Source organism: Nematostella vectensis, chromosome 9, assembly GCF_932526225.1.
Source record: "Nematostella vectensis chromosome 9, jaNemVect1.1, whole genome shotgun sequence".
NCBI lineage: Eukaryota > Metazoa > Cnidaria > Anthozoa > Actiniaria > Edwardsiidae > Nematostella > Nematostella vectensis.
This window is the reverse complement of record NC_064042.1, coordinates 8,186,089-8,203,273: the sequence shown is the minus strand read 5'-3', so window position 1 is coordinate 8,203,273 and position 17,185 is coordinate 8,186,089. Positions and strand designations below refer to the sequence as shown.

At 38.1% G+C, this 17,185-nt stretch overlaps 1 protein-coding gene and 1 long non-coding RNA gene across 3 annotated transcripts; both read left to right on the top strand.

The window, feature by feature from the left end:
* The first annotated feature begins 416 nt into the window (after positions 1-416).
* On the top strand, positions 417-11,802 carry LOC5515418 (cystathionine beta-synthase-like protein). Of its 2 annotated transcripts, none has more exons than XR_004296901.2 (17): positions 417-672; positions 758-864; positions 1,502-1,636; positions 2,527-2,606; positions 2,942-3,011; positions 3,231-3,295; positions 3,497-3,566; positions 3,645-3,736; positions 3,990-4,067; positions 5,879-6,011; positions 6,540-6,645; positions 6,998-7,078; positions 7,167-7,262; positions 7,690-7,728; positions 8,636-8,744; positions 9,018-9,100; positions 9,785-9,869. XR_004296901.2 is itself a non-coding variant. In XM_001635482.3 (17 exons), exons 1-17 carry the CDS (start codon positions 509-511, stop codon positions 10,602-10,604), a joined length of 1,617 nt encoding a protein of 538 aa, XP_001635532.3. In that variant the 5' UTR covers positions 418-508; the 3' UTR covers positions 10,605-11,802. The 2 variants fall into 2 exon arrangements, 1 of the variants encoding a protein (XP_001635532.3); XM_001635482.3 differs by lacking the exon at positions 9,018-9,100 and adding an exon at positions 10,498-11,802 and having other exon boundaries at positions 418-672.
* Positions 11,803-14,525: 2,723 nt separating this feature from the next.
* On the top strand, positions 14,526-15,778 carry LOC116619833. The gene is made up of 2 exons (XR_007313742.1): positions 14,526-14,595; positions 15,143-15,778. It is a non-coding gene; the product is annotated as an uncharacterized LOC116619833 (long non-coding RNA).
* Positions 15,779-17,185: the final 1,407 nt, after the last annotated feature.

Below are 17,185 nucleotides of genomic sequence, written 5' to 3'. Positions count from 1 at the left end.
TATCTAAGGAAGGAAGTTTGCCTAAAAAGTAACCATTGTGCGAGCTTGAGAAAATGCCCTCGCTACTGCCCTTGTATTACCGTAATAAAACAGTTTTTTTTATGGAGGTCCTCCGACGACCCAGTGCATCGCCCCTTTTTCAAGCCTCGCTCCGCGAATGTATCGACGCGTGAGAAATCAATGCGCTTGGTGCCCGAGTTTCTGAAAACCGAAATGCTACTCTCGCACATAGTAAATGGGCTGCTCTGTCAAGCGCAAATGCGTGCGAACAAACTCGACCAATCAGGGACTGGATCGATTCCTGCCGCAAGTAAAGAGGTTGAAAGACGCCATATAAAGAATTACCCAGAAAACCCTAAAACGTGGTAGGCTGAGGAGAGCTGGCACGAGTTCGAACCGCAATGTATTCTGGGAGTGAGATTCTTCGTGCATAACAAAATTTTGCCTAATTTTCCGAATTGTTTGGACGAACAAAACACACTCGTAAAACAAACCTCCGTACACAACTATGTCAGAAATGTCAAAGTGTCCAGTAAATGCTGTAAGAAACCTGGACCTTACTGATTTAAAGGGAAAGGAGCGAAAGTGGATCCGCCCGGATCTGAAATCAAAATGTACGTGGCATTTGGGAGCGAATTTGGCTGACTCACCACATCACCACGAGAAAGCGAGGTGTGAACTAATTGCCTACCCTAGTTTCACAGATGAATAATAAATAATTACACTGAGTTAAACGTTTTAAATTTACCGTTTAAAGGGTGCCATCAAGCAAGATTATGCCAAATATTCTTCAAAAGATCGGCGATACTCCGCTAGTTCGAATCAACAACATTGGCAAGACGTACGGGTTGAAATGTGAATTGCGTAAGTCTTGTTGTCCTATTTCTCGATCTAAGTAGATCTTATACCTGGTTGTACCCTACATAACTCTTAAAATATTTCCTTCTTACTAAATGTCAAGCAATAACTCTCGCTGAATTGATTTTGTTTGGATATTAATGTGGCGTATGCATTCGCTTGGTACAGCACAGTACACGATCAGCTAATGGGACACGTGGAACTGGGGGAGGGAAACGGGGCGGCGGTCGTTCGGATCTTTCAAATAAAAGTACTGGCTGCGTGAGAGTTGCATTGAATAAGGCTGAGCTCAATTACAATATATCTGTCATTTAGCCTACTTGTTAAAGCTGTGAAATTTTGTATTGACTATTAAAAGACAATTAAGAAAAACTTCAAGCTGTGTCCTGCTGCGTCCTTTTAAGGGTGCATTTACCTCATGATATTTAAAATTAAAATTTCTGGCCATGAGGATGTCTATACCACTAGATTTTATCTTAGTCACTTCTTTGAAATTGTTTGAATATAAAAAAATTCAAGATGTAATCTCTACGTCATTGATTAATTCCATAAGTGTATTATGGCTTCAACAAATATAGAGTGCATTTCTGATTAAAGACCCCAAAGCTTAACTCATTTTGCTAGATTATTTTATCTTTTGCAGTTGCTAAGTGTGAGTTCTTCAATGCTGGCGGATCTGTTAAGGACCGTATTGGGCTGCGCATGATAGAAGAGGCGGAGAGAGAAGGTCGCTTAAAGCCGGGCGACACCCTGATTGAGCCCACCTCTGGAAACACAGGTCACGCCCTATGTACAGTAACGCCAAGCACAATATGATTTCTACACTTTTGTTAAGTTATTCTTGGAGAAATGCATTTTTGACATTTTTGCGAAATTGAAAATGATTTTGCACCCAAATTGCAAAATCTCAAGAAATATGCTGATCCTTTTTTGCAAAATTAAGAGCCTGCAAAATATACAGTGCTTCTGGAATTACGCGCTTGTGCGGAAGCGCGTAATTTTGCTTTCTCCGCGTAATCCGCAAATTTCCGCGTAATCCCGCGTAATTTGGCTAAATTTTGAAAGACAAAACATTTAAGTGCACAGCTGATGTGTTCTTTTAGGGTTCTTACCCCTATTTCTCGTAAAAAAAAGAGAGATATTCTTCGTAAGAGTGCGATATTTCGAACTGAATTTTGAAAACAAATAAAATGACTAGGCGTTCTTCGCTAAACCGCGAAGGCCTAGGACTAATAATAAAATACCTTTTTTAATTGGCTGGTGGCTAGCAGCCAATGAAAACTTGCCTAAGATTAGTTATTTCGTGCTTTCCTTCAGTACAAAATGTAGTTTGGGCTTAACAGTCGATATTCCGTGTAATTTAGCGCGTAATTTAGCAAAGAATCCCGTGTAATTTTGAGTTTTTCCGCGTAATTCCAGAAGCCCTGAATATAATAACCATATGGTAATGAGTACAGGAATAGGGGATTCGGTTCCCTGGCGAACATAGTTAGCAATAGAATTCGCCACATGGGGAAGAAATTCGCATTTTGCAAAGGGGGCATGTGCTAGCGCACACATATATACTATCTATACTGTATCTGTTCTTATTTTACTCTATGCTCAAACTATGTTTAACCAATCATGAATACTGTAGGTTAATATGGTTTATGACTTGATTCCTTGCAGGCATTGGCTTGGCACTTGCCGCTGCTGTGAAAGGATATCGCTGTATTATTGTCATGCCAGAGAAGATGAGTAATGAAAAGGTGAGTGTTTACCACAGTGATAATAAGCACTAATACAAGGATAATGCTGCTGATAGTAGTACAAAAGTAGTGCATGTTTACTTCAGTGATAACTAATGCTGTTGCCATGTCTCACTCTGTCTAGTGCAACTATGTGAGTTGCAAGATGCAAGATTTGGTACCACTGACTATAGTTACTGTGGTATTCCACTTTGAGGAACTTAAAATAAGGAGGAAGTATTTCTTCTTTTTCTAGATTCTGCTAAAAAGCCAAATGATAAATGGTTAATGCATATTATTTAATGTATTAGTTGATTGATTGATGGGTAAAATGAATTGTAATTATTGGGTTGTAGGTGGATGTTCTTAGAGCACTTGGGGCAGAAATTGTGCGTACCCCAACTGAGGCCAAGTTTGACTCCCCAGGTGAGAGCATTGCCAGGAGTTGCTAGTCGTTAGGCAACTGAGTCGTTAAGAGAACCACCCCCAAGTTGCAAAGCAACCGGGTTGCCAAATGGCTGGGTATATTGCCAGGGTGTCAAAGGCTTCCCCAGCGTAATGTAGGTTTGATGCATTTCTTTTTATCTACTGAAAATGTAAAAGTGTCTAAAAAGTATGTGGTATAAAATGTTTTTTTTTCTACAGAGTCACACATTGGAGTTGCCCAGAGGCTGAATGCAGAGATTGCTAATTCACACATTTTGGACCAGGTACTGTGTACACTCTATTTTTTATTTTGTCTTTTTCTCAAACAACTTCTGTCTTAACTCACTTAAATACAAATTAAATTGTGAAAAAAGTTATACTACTCTGCACTAAGGAGGGAATGCCCAAGAGGCAAATGGGATACTAAGAAATAAGTAGCTATAATTTTTATTTTATTAGTTGACTATTCTATTTTAAATCTCTAGTACCGTAACCCTGGCAACCCTCTTGCGCATTATGACTCCACTGCCGATGAGATCTTGCAACAGTGTGATGGTGAGTGCGAGCAGACAAAAGACATTAGAATCTTATGAAGTCCATTTTGTGGAAGCGTGAACTTCTCTCTGTGCACAGGAAAAGTTGACATGGTGGTCTTGGGTGCTGGAACAGGAGGGACCATCACTGGCATTGCCAGGAAACTGAAGGAAAAGTGTCCAGGGGTTACGGTAAGAGCATATAAGCCTTCTTATTAGTGACAATAGTAAACCCTTTTCTAGGTGATACTCTCAACTCCACTTTTTTTAATCCATTCAAAGTTTGTTTTGTTCTTCCTCATGAGCAGATACACTCTGAACATTTTTCTCATTCAATCTCTAATTTGTTTGTTCGATTACAAGACAGTTGGCTGATTGTAAAAAAATGAAACTACTATTGTTGACTAATAATTTTAATGGTGATGGTGATTTGTTTTCGATTTAGATTGTTGGTGTAGACCCCAAAGGATCCATCTTGGCAGAGCCAGAATCTCTTAATGAGTCTGATGTTTCTATGTACCATGTAAGCACTGTTTTTTTTTTCTTCTCATTTCTGTGCATATGTTCTTTACAGCGTTTTGGTCATAATGATTCAGTCATGTAATCATGTAGTTTGGCTCCTAAACACTTCTTCAGGACTCAAGTTCCCCATCAAAATCTCTGAAATTAGAAAGAGCTTGGGCCAGCTTGGCCAACCCACCCCTTGATCTATCCATGTGTAGCACTGCCTATTATATGATCATGCAACTAGACCCTGCGCGCAGGGTTGACTGGGATACCTGAGATGTACAACTTGTTTGTGTGACATGTATGACAAAGATTTTAATGCCTACTTTGGATATAATCAAAAATATATATATTGGGGCAAGAAAGGTAAGAGCATCATCTCTTCAGGTGTGGGGTGGACTCGAGGTGTGCTCCATGAGAGTAGACAGGGCTGATTGTCCTATCTTTAAATACTATCCCCACATCAGAGTTAGCATCGAAATAAGATTAAGGAAAGCTGAGAGTGTGTTTTAAAATTGTTATTTCTTAAGCATTTCTTTGGTTCACTGCCCTCAATGTGCTATCACTTAGGGGTAAATTTATTTTAACACCCAAAGTAAGTCCTATTGTATTAACAATATAATTTTATTGAAATGTATTATTTTATTTATGTAAGTTACAAGTAAACAACAACATTTATTTATTTTGAAGTCAAATGAGAGGGCTATAGAATATCCAGACTTGATTGAAATTTATAGAGCATAAACAAAAAATAAAATGACATTCAATGAGGGACAAAGGTATTTCAGGGAAATAATAAAACTTAAGCTTATCTAAAGGAAGCACTAAAGTACCAAAATAATTTTCATAGATTAGTACATATAGTACATTTTTACACTTACATGACTTACAACACCTATGCTGTACTTTATTAAAATCGACATGGTTAAAATAATGAGATTCAATGAGAGAGATCAAGATATTTTATAGTACAAAACATAAAATTAATCTTAGGGTAGCCGGTCAAGTGTCCGATGTGAAGTAGATTCAGCGACAAAGCGATTTGTAGGAGACGATTTCCATCAATTGTTTCAAACTACTTCCACTTTAAAATAGATCAAGCAATCAAGGTAAATACCTTGAGTCCATTCATGAGTGTCCAGAGCACATTTAATTACGTCTTGAAGTAAGCTGTACGAGTCTAAAGCAGTCAGCACTTAATTCTTATCTTGAGCCGCGTGTCTCGCACTCGGGTCGCAAATGTAAACACGAGTAAATACAGCGAAATCAATCCAAGCTTAGATGATTTTCCAAAATAACTTGGTAGAAATTGAGGCTATGGTTAAATATGCAGTTATCGCAAATCAGGCCTTCAACTGCACAAATAACATGGATCTGAGAGCTGGAATCTCAAATTCAAGATGGCGGCCATAACACAGTTTTAAATTATGCAAAAGTTTTTGGTAACTAAGCGTTGCGATGACGTAGGACAGTAGGTTAGATACTTCGTGTAAGAAAAAGGCTTCAGTAAGGTCGCAGTCAATACACTAAAACAAGCGAAGTATTGACTATGGCTCAAAGGCTCTTGGGGTATTGCGAAACATTGCAGATTTCCCGGGACCACGAAAAACAAACAGTTGCAATTTATAACTGGGCTACCACCGGTATCCCAGTTATTAAATTATTAGAGGATAAAATTTAGTATTTCAGCTTACAGATTGGTAATATTGTTATACCAGTTTTACTAGAAATGCCCAAGCCTTATACAGTTTTTGTGAATGTTGGGTTTTCCTAATTTTACCTTACACACCTATTTAGACTTGAACTTGTCATTCTATGATTGCACAGGTTGAAGGAATCGGTTATGATTTCGTCCCAACTGTTCTTGACCGCTCTGTGGTGGACAAATGGTACAAGTCTGAAGACAAGACATCCTTCACTATGTCTCGCAGGCTTATTAGGGAGGAAGGATTGTTGTGTGGTGAGTGATATATTCTCTCTATGTATAGTAACTTCCACCAGTTGTACTGGTGTGAAAGGTACAACTTAGCTACTTTGGTGAAAGTGCGAGGAATCCCTAGAAAGAGCTGTTTCCTATGCAGCACGACATGACGGAAAAACCTGGAAAATTCGTAATTCAAGATAGAGAAAGAAGACACAATTTCTTACAATGGCCATCGGTTCATTGTATTCCGGACTTATTTTTGAAACACAAATAACGTGAGGCTGAAATGCACATACCCAGATTTTTGCTTTTTAAGATATTTTTTCCTTGATCATCCTTGCGCTGTGTATGAGCTCAGGGAGGAAAAGCTCAAATTTCAATGACACTTTACGAAAAGTCGCATCAATTAAAAAAAAGTCGCATTTGATATTTGTTTGCTATTACTCACTAAGTACTTAGAGGAATTTTCCGCCTTATTAGATGTGAAATGAGCTTATCTGAAGCGTTAAGTCATGTTTTTCCGTCTTGTCATGCAATGTACAAATTTTGATTATGATGTTTCAGGAGGGTCTAGCGGAAGTGCTATGGTTGCTGCTGTAGAAGCTGCCAAGAGTCTCAATGAGGGCCAAAGATGTGTGGTGATCCTGCCTGACTCTGTCAGGAACTACATGTATGTTACTTGTTACTATACTTCAAAGCCCCAGAATTCTATCACTGCCTCTTTTATTTCAGTTAAACAATCACATGTATTAAGTGGACCAAGATATCCATTTGTCACAAAGTTCTCTTTTGTGACACAGTTAGAATGGATAATGGATAATAACATCAGAAAACTCTTAAAAACTTTTAACTAAGTATTTCTTATAAAAGTTTGATTTAGAAGCCAGCCTTCTTTGTAACCTTCCAATAGCATAATGGTTTTTATGAGTATTTTCCTTGTTGCATTTACTCTTTATCAAGCCAATTAGTTATAAAATACTGTGTGTCAGGGGTATAATGTGTATTTTTGCCATTCCCTGCAGGACTAAGTTTCTGAGTGATGACTGGATGACAGAGAAAGGTTTTGTTGAACCAAACACCAACGGCTTTGACAGCAAGCTTTGGTATGTAAAGATGAGGAAAAACCCTATTTACTTGGAATTTTGTCAGAACGATTAAAGCCAAACTTGTTTGTTTGTTTTTCTTTTTTAGGTGGTGGAAGAAACAATTACATGCTCTTAACCCACCAACACCACTATCTGTCCTACCATCCATCAGTTGCCAGCACTGCATTGACATCATGAGCAGGTAGACCCTACCACGCACATGCACCACAATACTGAATATAAGCTCAAGTACTCCACTTCAATCATCTCGCGGGGTTACCAGGCCCTTGTTAGAGACACAAGTGTCCAACAAGCAATGTTAGAGTCACATAAAAGAACAATTTAGAAGCCTTGATGGATGTTAAACCTTTGTCTCATTCATGACACAGGTACTTTGTTAAATGATATGATAAACAAGAACTTGTCCTATGAAGCGGCATATTCAATTCAATATACAATATATTTTAAATAATCTAAAATAAGTCTGGAGACTAGAGTAGATCCTTTTTTTCCCGAGAGATTTTCTGCAAATAAGATACAATGTCTCCAAACCTGTTTTATCCATCTGTCTTTCTTATTTCTTTTTCATGCTTTCTCCTCCTAATTTTCATCTTTTTATTATTTTGTAGGGAAGGATATGATCAACTTCCTGTGGTCAATGAAGCTGGGTCAGTTAACAATTAGTACTGTTAATATAACCATGCATTACCATACATTACATTACCGTAGGGTTAGGGTCAGTTAACCATAAGTACTGTAAATATAAGCATGCATTACCATACATTGCATTACCGTAGGGTTAGGGTCAGTTAACCATAAGTACTATAAATATAAGCATGCATTAACATACATTACATTACCGTAGGGTTAGGGTCAGTTAACCATTATTACTGTAAATATAAGCATGCATTACCATACATTACATTACCGTAGGGTTAGGGTCAGTTAACCATAAGTAATGTAAATATAAGCATGCATTACCATACATTGCATTACCGTAGGGTTAGGGTCGGTTAACCATTATTACTGTAAATATAAGCATGCATTACCATACATTACATTACCAGGGCCGTAGGGTTAGGGTCAATTAACCATAAGTACTGTTAATATAACCATGCATTACCATACATTACATTACCATAGGGTTAGGGTCAGTTAACCATAAGTACTGTAAATATAAGCATGCATTACCATACATTACATTACCATAGGGTTAGGGTCAGTTAACCATTATTACTGTAAATATAAGCATGCACTACCATACATTACATTACCGTAGGGTTAGGGTCAGTTAACCATTATTACTGTAAATATAAGCATGCATTACCATACGTTACATTACCAGGGCCGTAGGGTTAGGGTCAGTTAACCATAAGTGATTATGAGCATAAAGTTACTAAGGCCATTGCAGGCCCCAAAGTATTTTGTTTGTGTATGTGTGTATGTGTGTGTGTAGGGGGGGGGGGGGGGGTACAGTACATAGACATTTGAAAAGAGGGTGCAGCTATCCCACTACTGGTCATTTTCTTACGATGTTTTATTGTAGGATTTCATTTGTCTATGATTCTTTTTCAGTGGTGTGCTTGGCATGCTTACGCTTGGCAACATCATGTCACACATCATTGCTGGAAGAATGAAGCCTTCAGACAGTGTTTCTAAGTGCATCTACAAGAACTTCAAGAAGGTCAGTGTTTTATCTTTCCACTCGATTGTTTAGTTACGGGCATAGAATTTTTACCATGTCTATACCTTTGTGCTACTACTGTACCTCTGAGATTGGTATTCTTAAAATTCTCCAGATATTGGCGTCGTTGATGTTTGGCTCCTGATGTGCATTTTAATGTTATGAAACCATTCTGTAATCTAGCTGGGAATAAGGACTATGGTTACCATGGTAACCATAAACAACTCGTGTCCACACTCCTTGGCTCATGTTACATCATGCATTGTATTTCAGTAGTGAGGTCTGAAGACGGTTGAATTCCTTCACCATTCAAGACGTCAAAGTCTTGATAAAAAAGGAAGAGTAAGTTTGCGGAGGTAAAAATCCCACAGCGACACTCCCTGGGAGTGATTCATATCAGCTTTGCTATGTTATTAAGAGATGGGCTATGTTAATAAGAGACGGCTTGACTGATTCCATCCATTTTCTAGGATATTTACTCATTTAAACCTAAACGGACGTACGAAAAAACACAGGTGGCCCAGAGCGCTAGCGCGTCAGCGTGTGGGGCCTCACCTCTGCTGAAACGGGTTCGATTCTCAGTCGGGACATGAATAGTGTTTTCCCGTTTCTTGGCCTTGAATTTGAGTTGTTGAACGTATGTGATCTTGAAGAAGTTTGCGTTTCCGAGTTCCAACATGAGTATTTTTTAAATGTGAAGCTCTGATATACAGTATGTGCTTTATACATTTTCTTTAAGAGTATAAAAGCTATCGCATTCCTTTATTTTGTTGCTTAAAAAAATCTTTCAAAGCCCTAGTGCCGATATGATAATGTCAAAACTCTGTACTCCAGTGAAACACTGTCTCCCCAAAGTCAGTCTAAGCCTTTCCATCACAATAAAAACCCAGTCGACTGCTGAGTTACACACCTGGCATGATAAGCTTTGATTGACATGTGCTACAAAAGCTATATTCTACACAAGCTATTGAAGAATTGTTATTACCAAAATGATTGATTTGTGGACTTGATGTCAATGTTAACTGTTGTTTGTTTTGCAGGTTACCTTGGAGACGAACCTGGGGACCCTGTCGCGCATCCTGGATCATGACCATTATGCCCTGGTGGTTCACAGTCAACGTGTTTGTAAGTGTCCCCCAGTCATCATTTATTTGACCTGCAGGGTCATAGCTAGTGGGGGCAAGGGTTGCAGTTGGACTTGCTAATAGAACCTGGGTGCAGCTCGCCGCTTGACATTCAAGTGTCTCTATTAGCCTCTGTTTTGTCATCAGCAAAATATCGAGCGGGAGAAAGCATCCATTTCCATCGGCTGATATTGGGGAAGCTTTGGCTTTTTATTGGATTTAGTAAACGAATTATAAACTTTGTTTTAGATGGTTATTCCTAAATTTCTTCAGATTTTTTTGTCTACAAATAACAAAGCTGTGGATAACAAGGGCCCTTTTAGGTCTGCTTATCACGCACGTGACACTAAGAGCGCATTCTAAGAAGTAAGGCTCTTAAAGAAAATCCTGATCGACAAGCTACGTGACGGCTCCCGTAAAGCAGTTTATTTTATTAACAAACTCTAAGATCGATGTGGTTTTCAGAGCTCTCACAAATTCAAGGAAAGCGCTCACAAACAGCTTTTCGCTATACTAAAGTGCACTAAAAAGGCAAATTTCCGGAATTTAGGCTCCTCCATCTCCGTGGGCCTTGTGGCTTAATTCTTCCACTTTGGACCGACTCTCACAACATTTTGCTTTACCACCAGACATAGCACCGGACAAGGTGACCGAGAAGGAGATGGTATTCGGTATCGTCACCAGGGTGGATCTGTTGAACTACATCACCCGATCAGAGGCCATCTCACCTCATTAGAACCCTCCGTTCTCTCCGTTGTCCTCAGTACACCTATCCCTGGCGATGTAGAATATCGTTCCCGCACATCCACTCTTAAGGACAACACAAAGAAGACCCCAAAAAACAGTCGTAGTAAAGCTGCACCGTAGAAGAAAGTTATACCATATTAATAGCATTATGCCGTTATGAACCAACGGCATAGGCAAGGGTAGAAGTAGAAACTAATAATATTGAACACCGACCATCTAATTGCACCCACTTAGTTTCTTACCATTTAAAGCAAAGCACGTGATTATTGGAATGAAAGCACGTGATTCTGAGAATCAAGCAAGTGATTCTTGGAATGAAAGCACACGATTCTTGAAATGAAAGCATGTGATTCTTGGAATGAAAGCACGTGATTCTTGGAATGGAAGCACGTGATTCTTGGAATGGAAGCACGTGATTCTTGGAATGAAAGCACGTGATTCTTAGAATGAAAGCACATGATTCTTGAAATGAAAGCATGTGATTCTTGGAATGAAAGCATGTGATTCTTAGAATGAAAGCACATGATTCTTGGAATGAAAGCACGTGACTTGTGAATGAAAACACATGATTCTTGGAATGATAGCACGTCATTCTTGGAATGAAAGCACGTGATTCTGGAAATGAAAGCACGTGATTCTGGGAAAGGATTAAAGTCATGGTACATTTATTTTTATTTATTTTCATAGTTTTAGAGCCGCAAGAAAGTAGTTCTTGAGGCACAAGTCATTGGGGGTGCTCTAGTTTGACATGTCACTCGTGTGCTTACATGTACTTTCCAAAGACCGGTACAATAAACGGAAGTAGTTGAACGTTTATAGTCAGGCACGACAAAGGGAATTAAAGTAGTGTGCAAAGTAAACCCATAAGAGGCTTGGAGCCTCTTGTAGAGGCTTACCAAGAGTAAGACAATGACCAATAGAACTTGTAAATGTGACGAAAGCTCAACAAAAAGTCTTTTTAACAATTTTACTTAATGTTTAATTTATTATTTAAAAAAACAGGCTAACTTTACTATATAAAATGAAAAAGAGAGCAGAGAATCACTCATTTTAGACGAAGTAGTTCACCTTTACGGATGTCTCCGTAAAATGCACGAGACGATAATGAATGATTTATCCAAAAACTAGCCAGTTAGTTTACAATCGTGTCTTTGAACAACCATTGAATAAAATTAAATCAATAACAATAACTAGCATTTTTTTTACTATCCTATTTAGCAGCACCAAAAAAATTCCGTTTTACACGAATTTTAGGAAGTTTATCAAAGAATGTGACTATGGAGCTCCGCGGGTGTGGGGGGCGGAGGCTCCGCTAAAAAAATATTATTCTGTGGGAGAAGAAACAAGAGCCACCGATTGAAGTAACTGTTGTTTGGAATTTGAAAGTTTCTCGACCTGCTGCTTCGCTGATCTGCTCTTAATTTCCCAAACAAAAACAGGTGTTTTCAAAACGCTAGGATGTTAGGCCAAGAATATTTTTTTCTCAATAGGCCATTCAAGCTATAAATTTGCGCGCACATTACCATAGAAACCTACCTCAACTACCATATTGGGATGAAGGCAGCATTACCGAAACGTCGAAAAAATACAACCCCAGTGATTCAAGTAATTGTTAAATATATATATAAGCATGAAACAGTCACTGCACAGGACCAAAAAAACTACCAGAGTGCAGCGCGCGCATTTTAAAGCTTAAACGAAGCGCGCATTGCATGACGGTAAATGAGGTAGGTTTCCATGGTGAGTGCGCGCGCATGCTTATAGCTGGAATGGCCTATTCAAATAAAACTGCGCCCGAGAATTCCTGTGTCGTTACCTGCAGTAGCTCCAGGATAACGTATATAAATGGCTGTGTTGTTATTTTTTAAACAATGAGAATGTTTACAGGCGTCTACAAGAATGAAAGAGACTTCAATAGCTGGAGATGTCATCCAGTCAAACTACGAAAATAGCTCTCGCTTCTTTAGTTGATTTTCAGTTATTCGTATAGATAGTGGTTCATTCTAATAAACGATTCATTGATCTGTTGATTGGATGCTAATGTTCCCCATAAGGATTGGTAAGTAGATATTGGATATCACTAAATGCTATCATAAAATGGATATCACAAAATTAATGCTCCTGTCTGGGCCCAGAAGTGTGGAATAAGCACAACCATTTAAATATTCGTCTCCACGCCTCTGTGCCTGTTCGCTCCGCCAACATTTCCATAAGAGTGCAGTGACTGGTAGTCCGAATGCCTGCTCGTCCGTGGGTTTTGCCTCTCCCTACCCCTCTCTGGACCACTGTCATCTATAGCCTCTTATTCACGCGGTGCACGTGCTTCACCACGCCCAGCAGGGTAGGTGAAGGTGGTACGGTCTCAACAAAAATAAAAGAATTTAAAAACGATTCACAAGAAATTCGTCGTCCAGATGCGATCAAGCTGAAAGAATGAAAGTCAAAGGGTTGGAAAGGATGAGTTAGGTTACAATTTGGACCTCGAATCAAGACCCCAGATCCAGTTTGATTCTTGTTCTAGTGTTCATGCATTGTTTAATGGGATATATATGATGAAGAATAGACTCCTCTTGAACAAAAGTTAAAGGTTGAAACGCACTGCAAAACAGAGTCTGATTAAATACCAGGAATTCATAATTTAGAGATGATGTAGGAAGATCTATGAACATTTCTTTCCAGTATGATAAAGTGATCGGTAGTGAAAGGCCAGACCCAATTTTCTTTTTTATTTCATAAAGAATTCTCTCACATCACAAAGACCGTTTTGCGCAATAGAAGGCTGGCTGTCAAAAATGAGTGAGCCTATAAATTTAAAGAAAAGAAAAAACATCAGAAACGAATGCACGAGCAAACATGGTAGCCATTGCTATGTAACAACGGTATTTCCTAAAGATGTTCTTTTATTCATTATTCATTACCTTAAAAATTTAATGAAATCGAGAAAGCAAAAAAAAAAAATTAAAATCACCCGACCTGCATTTTGAACTCAACCTGTATCCGACCAGCAACCTGCATTTTGTACCCTCCGCTCGCAACATTTTCACGTGCAGCCCTTGACACACAAATTAAAGACTATTGTTTCCCTGCGGTTTATTATTTGTACGATCGATTCATCAGTAAACTGTGATTGGATGATTATAAATTGAATGACAAACAAAGTGTTCTGCTGATTGGTCAATATACCTCACACGTGATGTCTATAGCTCGCCCGTGATGTCTAAGTTTTCACACTCGTAGAACAGAGCCCGATGTTCGAGTGGACTCGAATTTCGCTCTTGCTAAACTTGCTGAATTATTTCTTACTTCACATATACACAGCGGCAAATTTATGGTGTTCGGAAGGTCCAGGCTTACACCTAAGGTAAAATATGTAATGTTAAACTGGAAAATTCCTTCGCGCGAAAGTTTCCATTTTCATCTCGAACGAAGCCTTGCATTCCATGAAGGGGCATGCGGTTCTCTTTGTAAAAAAATCCTAGTTGAATGAAATTATCCCCTTTTATCTTTTACGCCATGTAAAAAGACGTTTTGCATATGTAACGGCTTTTTACATTTTATAAAATACCTTTCAAAACATTTTATTTTTGTGTGAATGTTTTCTCTTCGCAAGTTAGTTTGCTAACAAAACAAAAATTTTCAAAATGATCAGTTCTTTTCCTGAATATTTTGAAATAGGGAAATAAAGTTGGAGAAGCAAAATGTTAATCGGAAATTGTCAGGCTAAGTATGTTTTCACGTTTGTCCCTCTATGCCTTTTTGCACGCAAAACCATCTCCGTCAACTATGAATTTACCCCCAACAATTTACCCCCAAATGTTTTTTTACTGCACACGTTTCGCCTTCCCGTCTGTGAGAATCGCAATGTTCCCAAATTCTATACACTTTTTAATTTCTAAATTTATGTTTCAACAGGCGAACTTGCTGATATCATTTCTCATGCGCTGGAGGTGAACGTCCAGAAAAAGGTTGTCTTTGGTTAGGTGAGTAGAAACACGGTAAGAAAGCCGAAAAATTGACTCCTTTTGTAAATGAGAACAAGAGTAGAAGATGCTGTTCTTGTCAAAACTAGAACGCTCAAATAGCAAAGAACGAAATTGCGTGTCCTTTGCCATATTAAATTCTAATTCATGTTACCAATTCCTCCAGAAGAAAACACAAACATTTTTTTTTTCGTAATTTTGCATTAATGTTTACTGTAATATTGTTATAAAAAATAAACCAAGGCAAAACTATGTTTTTGCGACATTGTAGAGCGTGGAGCAGCATTTTCTGTGACCATTCATTTAATGGGAAGGGCGGGGGGGGGGGGGAGTTGGCATTGAATAAATTACAAATATCTACCATCATATTTATAAAGACTTCGAATTTATCTAAATTCCGTGAAGAATTTACCATCATATTACTTATCTATACTCTGTAAAAGTAAAATGATAGATTTGTAAGTTTGAAATTTACGTCAAAAGACTATTGTTATAATTGAATGTCAATGAAGTGAGTTAAACATGTATTTTTATTTTATTTTCACAGATGATCATCTATTGTCATTAAGGCTAGAAGAATCTTCAAACTAACAGTGAGTTTTTTTCTCAGAGAGCAGCTCTACCAAACAGCATTTCATTTTATTAGCCGTTTTGAAAAAGAAGAATGCAAAAGAAAAGCTTATGCTAGCTATGCAGACTTGTTAGAGCTGTAACTAATCTCTGATTTTAACTTTGGATATACTAAAGCAAAGGGTGTGACAGTATTCCTAATCAAAGGGAATGCTAAAGGAAGCCAAGAAAAGTTTTATTAATGATCTGTCATATGGTTGAAGCTGTATTTTAACTATATAACAACTTGTTTCTTCATGGGATTGGATTCAAGGGATTGGATTCAAGATTCTACGAAGCTATAGGTTTTGATCTTTAACTAAAAGATTAAAATAACAGCTCTATTAAAAGGGTAATTAAAGGATTATTTTTGGGATTTTAAGTTTGAACTGCAAAAGTAAGCAAGCTTGAAATGACAACCAGAATTTTCAGGTTTGTGTAAAAAAGAGATTCTTAGATTCCGAAAAAGGATCATTTTTTATATACAAACGTTTTTCTGGTAATCCTGCTTTCCTATCAATAAATACAAAATTAGATCCAGACTGTAGAAATGGATTTCTTTCTTATAAAGCAATTACTAAAAAAAAATATCAAAATTATTAGCTAGCAAAAGGGCCAGAGGAGTATTGGAATCTGTGCCCTTGGGAGGGGGGAGGTTTTATTTTGTTTAGGTGAAGCCTGTCACATAATTTTTGGTTAAGTCCTTTTTCATCACGAACAAATGGTTCGTTAGTTTGATATTTTGGTAGTCTAGGCATTGCTGGTCTGCGTGGGAGGATTCAGTCACCTGGAGGTACGCTTCCCCCTCTCCCCCTTTTATTGAGAACTTTATCATGTGATTGATAGACTTTATAGTGATTGTGTTTAATGATGTGATTTGTACTGTACTTTCAAAGTGTTCCTGATCTGAAGTTTTCCACATCAATAATTGTTAATGACTACATCATATGATACAAGAGATTTTTTTTTTTTTAAAAATGACTCCAAGAAGCATTGGGTGCAAATTCGGAGAGTTAAATAAAAAGAAATACTTGCATGCAATATATATATAATTGTTAATTGATGTCATTTCTAGGACCCCCCTCTAATAAAGCTGAGTAGTTTGATGTCTCACCTGGATACTCAGGGGGGTAGTGTAAGTTTTCATGGGCTGAGCAGGTGATTCGTCTGAGCAAAGGTGGTCCTCCAATACAAACACCATACATATGTGTTAGCATTAGTGGGGAGGGGGGACTGGGGGAGGTGGGCTAAACTACCCTTTAGGCTAAGCACAGCCTTTGCTCACCCAACACAGGCAGCCCATACTTTTGAAAAAAAATCTGCACAATGGAGAGAGTCCTCGTCTGAGGGTATTTTGATCAGCTGCCAGTGATGGAAGGACACATAAAATCGTCTGCTCATGGGTTTCTTGGGGTTCAGCTAGCAATTAGGCATAGACGGCCACCTAAAGATAAATAGTAAATTCATTTTTCATTATTTTACAATGCTTTGGACACGAAAATCTTTATTTCGGCTGGTGTGCTTTGGGTAGTCGTCTTGGGGCTGGGATTTTTTAACGACTTTCATTGGACTTGAATTTGTGGTAAAGTAGCAAGGAATATTTTTTTTCCGATTCAATCTGCGGTTGTAGAGCTATTAAGAAGAATATTCAACTATCCCCAAACCTAGGCCCTCACCACGCACAGATAATTTACAAGTAGAACATGTTAGTAAATACGTGCATATACTACAATTTCAAGTCCATGAATGCCAGTACTATATAGCTATTAGTACGTTCAGCATAGATTGCGACAAAGCTTATCCTATATTGCTGACTTCGATCCTTGGTCTTCGATTTATTAGTTTTTTCAATTTGATGCCTTTGCGATGTTTTTCTTCGAATCTATTTCGGACGAAATTAAAAAAAATAGTGTTTGCGATTCTTTTTAGAAAAAAAAAACGCGACAAATGAAATAGCTTTATCCATAGTACGACTGACAAA